The sequence below is a fragment of the Lissotriton vulgaris genome, chromosome 2_1 (genome assembly GCF_964263255.1).
Source record: "Lissotriton vulgaris chromosome 2_1, aLisVul1.2, whole genome shotgun sequence".
Classification (NCBI taxonomy): domain Eukaryota; kingdom Metazoa; phylum Chordata; class Amphibia; order Caudata; family Salamandridae; genus Lissotriton; species Lissotriton vulgaris.
Window position 1 is genome coordinate 2,134,766,337 of NC_141687.1, and position 9,581 is coordinate 2,134,775,917.

The 9,581-nt window shown below is 38.3% G+C and overlaps 1 protein-coding gene across 1 annotated transcript; it reads right to left on the reverse strand.

Moving 5' to 3' along the window:
• Positions 1–457: 457 nt before the first annotated feature.
• Positions 458–5,270, reverse strand: LOC147733822 (uncharacterized). The gene is made up of 2 exons (XM_086959026.1): positions 3,906–5,270; positions 458–1,172 (listed from the first exon to the last, which is right to left on the reverse strand). The coding sequence occupies exons 1-2, from the start codon at positions 4,818–4,820 to the stop codon at positions 1,161–1,163; spliced, it is 927 nt and encodes a 308-aa protein (XP_086815152.1). The 5' UTR covers positions 4,821–5,270; the 3' UTR covers positions 458–1,160.
• Positions 5,271–9,581: the final 4,311 nt, after the last annotated feature.

Here is a 9,581-nt window from a genome sequence, read left to right on the forward strand (position 1 = left end):
ACATCCTTCCCAAAGATGAAGAAATTATTATTAAGACACCATTCCATTAAACTCAAAATTACTTTGTTGTGCTCATAAAATTCTGCAGATCTTTTATCTAAAAAGTGCTTGGTTGCCCTCAGCCCATCCGTGTGCCTGATGCTTGTATAGAGGGACTCGGTGTCCAGTGTAATTAATACCATGTCTTCCTGCCATTCCAATTCATTGATTTTCTGCAGGAAGTCACTTGTATCCCGGACGTAGCTAGGTAGGCTCTTTACCATGTCCTGCAAGAAGTAATCGATGTTTTGTCCCACATTCTCACAAACACTATTATTCGCCGATATTATCGGTCTTCCAGGCGTAGGCAACACACATTTGTGGACTTAAGGGAGCGTTTGATTAAATATATATATATATATTTCCAAAACAATGCTGCTCCTTTCTTTTCAAACAGCAAGCCGTAGACACAAATGTTGCAAAGCGCTGTTTATTATCGCTTTAAGTCAAGACCCAATGCGTTTCGGGAACAACCCCTTGATCACGAGTAAAGGTGTCTCAGTTTCAATGCCTTTAAATAAACAATCATGTGATGAACAAACATAATGAAAAGACTTCGAAGAGTTACAGCACTCTTCCGTCTTAAAAAGTGAAAAAATGATTTACAGTGAAAGAAAATGAAAGAACATAATTTCTTAATTCTGTCAGACCACATTACAGTAGTGTTAGATTAAATCAGTGTTTAGTGTGAGTGTTCATTCAACAAAACTTTATTGACACTCACTATATCTAGGTTCAACTTCACATATTCTATAAAGTTACGAAGCGGTCATTCTTAAACTATTTAACCCAAGTGGGCTTGAGTATATCAATTTGTATGTCATCGCAGACCATGTTTTCCTACATAGATTTTAAACCCACCTATCCAATTGATAATTTTGGGTATAAAATAACCCTAATAAAATAAACTATTTTATTTTTCCATTTTATAATTCAACGATGCAGCCCAAATGGGCTTTAAAAATTCTGCAGAACTCTTTGCAGCATGTGATCTAAACTAAAGAGTTATCAACCCAATACATAAATCCTTTGGACTTTGTATCAAACGTTTGATTGTAGGCTCTGCTGGTCTTCCAAACAAAGAATAAGTTTCATATTTTCTTAACTGCATTCCATTCAATTCAACCTGTGGTCTGAACAAAACAAAATTGTTCAAATCATATCACTAAAATTAATAACAAAGACAAACATTGAAAACTATATTGGCTGCGAGGTTGCGGGTTAGTATTCTACAGGATTCATACATTGATGGATTCAAATAATTAATAACTCTTCAATGATTGGCGTTGTAATTTTTAATTATAGTTATTTGAACCCATAATTCCAATAGGGGACAACATTCAATATTAATTATAAAATTAATGATAAACCACCAGATATTTAAATTTCAGGTAACTGATACAAATATAAAACATGGGACCATCTCAACGATTCAGAAACTTTGCACAGGACACTGTAAAACCTAGTGAAGAATTATGGAGAGAATTTGATTAAACCCCAACAGTGGTTAGTACTTGAATAGGTACAATTATCCCAAATGCACTGATAATTCCTCATCGCAGTTATGCCCTTCTGGGGCCATCATTTGATATTGAATGATAAGTCTGGACTCAAATCTTACTCTGTTGCCTCCTCTTACATTTACATTAACTGCGTCCAGAACGACAAAAGATAATAATCTCTCATCTTGGTTGTGAACAGCATGGAAAAGTCTCGCCTCTGGGAAATGTTTGTCACCTTTTCTTATCGCTCTCAAGTGTTCTAACACCCGTTTTTTGCCTTATGTAGGGTACTCCCTTTATATGTTTTGTCACAAGGACATTGAAGGGCATACACTACATGATTAGAATTGCAGGAAAGGTGTTTTTGAATAATAAATGGTTTACATGATGGTGACAATTTACATTCCTTGCAGTTCTTACTGTACTTGCATGCTTTATAGTTCCACCATGTAAAAAAACATTGATGTCAGATATCTTAGTATCGGATAGTTCTAGGGTCCTACATACTGTGTCCTTAAGAGATTTTGCCTTTCTGTATGTTATCTGAGGGTAGGATTTTATTTGAGGTAGTAGATCTTTATCAGTGGCGAGCACTTGCTAAAACTTGCCCAGACTTTGTCTCACTTGCTTAGCCTGTTGACTGAAAGTGGTTATGAACCTTATTTTTTGATGATCAATTTCAGTCAGGCATGCATTATTGATTGTAAAAGGTCTGATTGTTTGCTGTTTCTCAACTCAACTTTCGCTTTTCTGATAATGGCTTTAGTGTACCACCTTTCCAAAAAATCTTTTTTGTCATTGATGTTTCTTCACTAATATAGCCTTCATCCGTGCTGCAGTTGCACTTCGCACGGAGGAACTCACCCAGGGGAATACTTTGAATCAGACTTCTAGGGTGGCAACTTCGTGCATGTAGCAGGGAATTCCCTGCTGTTTCTTTACAAAACAGTGTGCTTTCCAGTTTGTTATTGATTACTGTCAATTTTAGATCTAAAAATTCAATAAATGAACTGGAGAAGTGACTCGTAAATTTCAAATGAAAGTCATCCTCATTCAAAGCACCAACAAAATTGCTTGCCTATTCCTCACTGCCATCCCACACGATAAAAATATCGTCAATATAGCGTGCCCATGCAATCACATTCTTTTTTCGAGTTTCCATTTACATAACCACTGTCTCCTCCAAAAACCCTAGATAGAGAACTGCAAAGCAAGGAGCAAAGCAAGTCCCCATAGATGTTCCGAGGGTTTGTCTGAAGATTTTTCTGTCAAAGATAAAGAAGTTTTGTGTTAAGCAGCTTAACATCATTGAAATTACCATTTCCGTATGAAGTGTGTAAGAAATGATGTTTCTTTTAAAAAGTATTGACATGCTGTTAGTCCTAACTCATGCGGAATGCAAGTATAAAGGCTCATGACGTTCAAACTTAACAGATTGTAATTCTCGACTCAATGTTTTCAATGAGCCTGAGGAAATCACCTATGTCCTTAACATAGGACAGTAGTCTTTGTACTAATGGCTGGAGGAAAAAATCTACATATTTGGATGAATTTTCTAGGAAACTCCCCCTTGACAATACTATAGGTCTGCCCAGGGGATTTTTCTTATCCTTGTGGACTTTGGGGAGTAGATACAAGGTAGGAAGTTTAGGATGTTTACACGTTAAGAAATCATACTCTTCTTTTTCAAGGATGCCTTTATCTTTCCACTCAACTAGTTGTGTTTGATAGTGCTAATGGATTTTTCATATTCCTTCCTGTTACTGATCTCATATTTGTCTGGGTCTGATCATTGTTTCAAACGCTCTTTAATGTACATGTCACGTGAAAAGCACTACCACGTTCCCACCCTTGTCTGCTTTTTTAATGACTATTGTACGGTAATTTTTGAGATTCTCAATGGCATACAATTGTTCATTAGATAAATTCTTGTTGACAAACCATATTTTTCTAGACAATTTCAAAAATTCTTGTAGAACTCCTCTCTCAAACACATCTATTGAGTCATTTTTAATTTGTGGCAGAAAGATCGATTTTGGTCTAAACCCGCTACCTGTACTCATATCAGTTTGTACATTTACATCAAAGTCCAACCCAGTTACATCCTACTCATCATTTTCCAACTCTCTGCAGGTTTGCCATAATTTCGCCTCTTCTATATAGGTGAGACTAGGCTCACCAATATAGAAGAGGGTATGTAAGCTAAGTAGCATACCATTTTTGAATCCTACATTTCTGTGTGAAATAAAATAAATCAATACAGCTTTGAGTATAGTTAAAATTGTACGAAGGACAAAAGGATAAACCTAAAGAAAGAGTCTATACCTCAATGTTGCTCAATGGACGATTGAACAAATTGATTACCGTATTCTGCTCCATTATTTCTTCTGTTGTTGGCCCCTTGTCCGACTTCCCACCGGGCTTCTCAACTCTCCTAGCGATGTTTTGTTTCCTCTTGTGGCGCCTCTGCCTCCTCTTCCACGACCTTGATTTGTAATTTGTCTGTTGGCAGGCATCCTTCCTTTCGCCATCTAATGTAAATTTTGTTAAAATACGATCTTTTACACCATCTCGTTCCGGAATACTTGAGATATCACTCTCACTGATAATGCTGTCCTCTCTTAAGCTTGCAGCTGCACCACCTTCATTTGCAGCCCTCCTTATCTGGTCAGCACTTTTTGCATTAGTGTCGGTATAAGTATCTCGTAGTCGATCATATTTTTTGGCGAAGGTGAATACCTGGCATTTCTGATAATCTATCAGGTCTCTGTGGAATTTCCTTTGTTTTTTAATTGTAATGTCCTTTTCAATTTTACTCAGTTTCTCATCAAGTGTATCCATTTCTTTCTGGAAATCATCCTGGCCACAAATAACTTTAAGCTGTTTGGTGATATTCTCAATTTCATCAGCTAACCGTTCAACATCTTTCCTTGCATATTTTACTAACAATCCTAACATAATTGTGGAGCAATTGTGATTATTAGCTGCCCAGTCACTGATGAGTTCAGGATCGGGGTCGTTAAAGGTGGGGGTTACAAAGATTCTCAAACCCCTTGGCACTCGCCCCACATCGATATACTTTTGGAGTGCAGTTGCCTCCCACCATTTGTTTTGTTCCAATTTTAGCGCTTTCCATAAACGATCCCAAAGTTGGCGTTTATTGGGTATGCTCTCCTCGTTACCAGTCAGTCCTAGTTGAGTAATTGAAGTGGTGTCTTGGTAGTTTTCAAACAGTTTCTCCGCTGCCTCGCAGCGCGTCATACTTCTTGACAATGCCATGTTAGTAGAGAATGGTATACTATCTGCATCACCGCTTGCAACTCCCGGCCGTTACACCTTGTAAGCTTACCACGGGGAAGCCGCCTGCTTCAATGTTACTTTTACCTGTTGCGGAGTTCACCTCTGATTTCTTTGCAGTCCCGTTCTTATGGAATACATCTCCCAGATCCCCGAAACCAGTCGGCTTCAGCTCCGTCACTCCAAGTTTACGAAAAGCGGGCAAGGAAACTTTTGAAACTCCCACAGCTGACCGTTGTAAACAACGCAATCGCCTTTTCCTTGTCGTTTGCGGCGGCGTTCTACAGCAGGACTGCGAGTCCCCAAATATTTCCAAAACAATGCTGCTCCTTTCTTTTCAAACAGCACGCCGTAGACACAAATGTTGCAAAGCGGTGTTTATTATCACTTTACGTCAAGACCCAACGCGTTTGGGGACAACCTCTTGATCACGAGTAAAGGTGTCTCTGTTTCAATGCGTTTAAAAAAACAATCATGTGATAAACAAACATAATGAAAAGACTTCAAAGAGTTACAGCACTCTATTCATCCGTCTTAAAAAGTGAAAACATTATTTACAGTGAAAGAAAATGAAATAACATAATTTCTTAATTCTCTCAGACCACATTACAGTGGTGTTAGATTAAATCAGTGTTTAGTGTGAGTGTTCATTCATCAAAACTTTTTTGACACTCACTATATCTAGGTTCAACTTCACATACTCTATAATAAAGTTACGAAGCTGTCATTCTTAAACAATTTAACCTAAGTGGGCTTGAGTATATCAATTTATCAATTTGTATGTCATCGCAGACCATGTTTTCCTACATAGATTTTAAACACACCTATCCAATTGATAATTTTGGGTATAAAATAAAACTAATGAAATTTTATTTTGCCATATTATAATTCAACATATATATATATAATATATATATATATATATATATATATATATATATATATATATATATATATATATATATATATATATATATATATATAATATATATATATATATATATATCATGCGAACAAGGGCTCCGGGAGCCCGAAACGCGGTATGCACTCTCGCACAACTTGAGCAAATAAAAGAAGAAACTTAATATCTGGTCCTGTGGTCTGCCTCCTGGGTTTTCGTGTCTGGATGCAAGGAGTTTTTCGTGGATATATATATATATATATATATATATATATATATATATATATATATATATCTCTACTGGTGGTTGCCATTAGGTAGTTGTAGTTAGGACCTATTTTCCATAGGAAACTCGCAACATTCTATTGGGAATAACTTTGACGCCGGTTGACGAATCTGCGTGAAATTTTCAAAACTGGTGGGGCGCTCTGGTCCGCTCCTATCTTGAAAGTCTTGGGGTGATTCGTGAAGCGGGGGTTGAGAAAAAAGGGGGTCCCAAAACGTGCTTTCCCCATGCAATTTTCCATAGGTACCGTTCATCGCGGCTACAGCTCGAACGGCTGAACAGAATTACACCAAATTTGGCAAAGTTGTAGTCTTCGCTTCAGACGTGTGTCTTTTGCTTATATGGTGTAAATCTGTTCAGTAGTTCCAGAAAAATTTACAATTAAGAGTACATATATATCTATGGCCTCAGTGGATCCGCGCATCTTGTGCCGATTATAAGCACACCGTCCTGAACACCCCCAGAATGCTGATTTGCTGTCAAGTGGTTGTCAACATTCGAAACCAGGAAGTGTTGGCAGCCATTTTGTGGCTCGGTAGAAGCGAGGATCTAGAAATTAGTGGAACAAGTGTTCAAAACGTATAAAGGGGGCAGGTAAGAAATATTTTGACCCTCTAAACCTCTCCTAGGGGTCCCACAAGGACCCCTAGGGCCCCAAAAAGATTATTTTTCTTTTGAAAAAACAGAGAAATGTGCGCTTGGTGCATGGATCCGCCGTAAACAAAATGAAAACGAAGCGCGGGCTCCTGTGCTTGTTTAAAAATTAGCTACGTGGGAAGCAGAAATCCTGGGGGCTAAAATATTGCATTTGAAGCGGGGGCGGAGAAAAAAGGGGGGTCCCAAAGCATGTTTTCCTCATGCAGTTTTTCATAGGAACTGTTCATCGCTGCTACAGCCTGAACGACTGAACGGAATTACACCAAATTTGGCAAAGTGGTAGTCTTTGGTTCAGATTCGTGCCTTTTGCTTAAATGGTGTAAATTCGTTCAGTAGTTCCTGAGAAAATTACAATAAATGTTCATATATATCTATGGCCTCGGTGTATCCGCAAATCTTGCGTGCACTCTAAACGCACAGTCCCGATCACGCACTAATTGACTGTCAAGTGGTTGTCAACATTCGAAACCAGGAAGTGTTGGCAGCCATTTTGTGCCTTGGTAGAAGCGAGGATCTAGAAAATAGTGGGACAAGTGTTCAACACGTATAAAGGGGGCATGTAATAAATATTTTGATCACCTAGACCTGCTTAGGGGGTCCCATAAGACCCCTATGGTCCCCAATGTTTTTTCTTTTTGGGGAAAAAACTGAGAATTGTGCGTTGGGTGCATGGATCCGCCGTTATAAAAATAAAAACGAAGCAGGGGATCCTATACTTGTTTAAATATTAGCTACCTGGGAGGGCCAAATCCTGGGGCCCAAAATATTACATTTGAAAGGGGTCTAGAGGGGCCCTGTAGCCCGGGGATTGCCATTCCTTGGTGCTACAAAAATAAATGTGTGAGGGAGCTCAAAGGTCTGTCTAAGCCCCGGGGATTACCACCCTCCTGGGCTTTTTGTGGTCTCCATTCCGGAGCAGTCGGAAGGCTTGAGGAACCCCCCCCCCCCGGGAGCAGCTCCTGCTGTGTCTCAGGGTGTTTGCCCCCCAGATACTGCTGTTTGCTATGGCAGGGCGGGAGTCAAGGTTCCAGCTGTGTCATAGCAAACTTTAGGGCATATTAACAAGTGCCATTTTGCCGCAATTTTTTTTAAAAAGCGAAAAATGCGGTGAAAATGATATATCCCTATCTACTAGGTGACACTAAGATGCATTAATGCATGTTAGCAGCCGGTTTGCTAAGGGCTCGCCTCGTATCTCCAATGAGTTGCAATGTAGGTGTTCTCAGTGGCAAGGTAGGTGTTTCTATGAGAATATAAAAAGGAAGAGGGAGGCATAAGAACAACGTTGTATTTACAAGGCGGACCTGGATTTGAGGACTGATAGCAAAACTCTCGCTAATTGCAGTTTATGTTGGATCCTAACATCTGTTCTGAAGTAAACTTAAGCATGTTTAGTATGCAAGGTGGATTGATATGTTAAGTCCACAGTCTTATATTAATAAGCTTTTCACTTGCGAACATAAATTATTGCTGTATTTCTCGCGATATTGAGGGCATATTTACAAGGACAGCGTTAAAATTATCAACACTTTAGTGTTAGGAAAGTGTCCTTAAAGCTGCCATAATAGCTTAATAATAGGCTTTTCTTTTAGAGTTCGTGAGACTTCCAATAGAAGCCGAGGTTTACACTAGAACATTTTAACGCTGTCCTCGATAATATGCCCCCAAGTTTGCTATGGCAGAGCGGGAGCCTCGGCTCTCACTCTTGCATAACAAACAGCAATGTTGAAAAAATCTTCCGGGAAGATAACAAAGGGTTTTGAAGTGCATTATCACCGTTTTAGTTGTAGTTTAGTGCCGTTAAAGCTGCGAAAAATTTAACGCCGTCCTTGTAAATATGCCCCTAAGTTTTGTAATGTAGACAATGCCGTCTCCCATTTAAATATGCACAAAGTATTTAGTGAATTGCATTGTGAATCGTGAAGCAACACTGTCTAATTGTGATTGATAAAGAATTTGAAGAGTTGTGTACTTCATTTGCTCGTAATGTACATGGGGCAGATTTACAAGTCCCTTGCGCCACTATTGCATCACTTTTAACATGGGAAAAGTGACGTGAAAGTGGCGCAAGGGGCTAGTAAATTTGCTATACAGTGATCTGTCTTGATAGCCGCATATATCTGAATGACTGGCGCCCTGATGAAGGAATTCCCCACTGTGGCATTTTTCCGAAACGCGCGTCGGCGCTTCTTTCTGTCTGGCTGTTGAGAGTGTGTTTTTAGTTGGTTGTATCTTGATGGATGTTTTGATCTACGAGTGTGTCTGTGATTGATTGTATGAGTGATTAATGTATGAAAAATGTTTTTACTGTCTCTTGTAGTTCTGGCTGACGCTACATGAATTATATATGCTGTTCTATTTACTGAAGTAATGAATTTTTATAAATATAAATGACAATAAAATGGTTTAAATATAACCAGCTGTTCTGTGGGCAATTGTTAGTACTGGAACCTATTGGTCCTTTAGATTATTGGGAACTTCCCTTTCATGTTGTTATACATGCTCATCCAAACAGTTACTGTGCTGGAGTTTTTAAAATGTTCAATAGGAACCGTTAATTGCAGCTACAGACTATGATAAAGAGCTGGTAAAGAGTTAGCCTCAGTATTATACTTCTAGTTATAAAAATCGTTTTTATTTTTAATTGCTTAATGTTTTCTAAGCATAATATTATCACACTAAATAATACTGAAATGTCAGAAAAAGAAGACATATATACTTTTTAAAATTAACTTTAATTAAAACAACAATAAATAAATAGAAATGTAACTTTAAAATAACAATATAATAAACAAAATGTGAGATGGACTCCAATGGAAGGAGGGTAGGTAACATGCAAAACAAAAATGAAAATAAGTGTTTAAAATTAGATCGATGTGACTGAATGAGGTCAAGGATA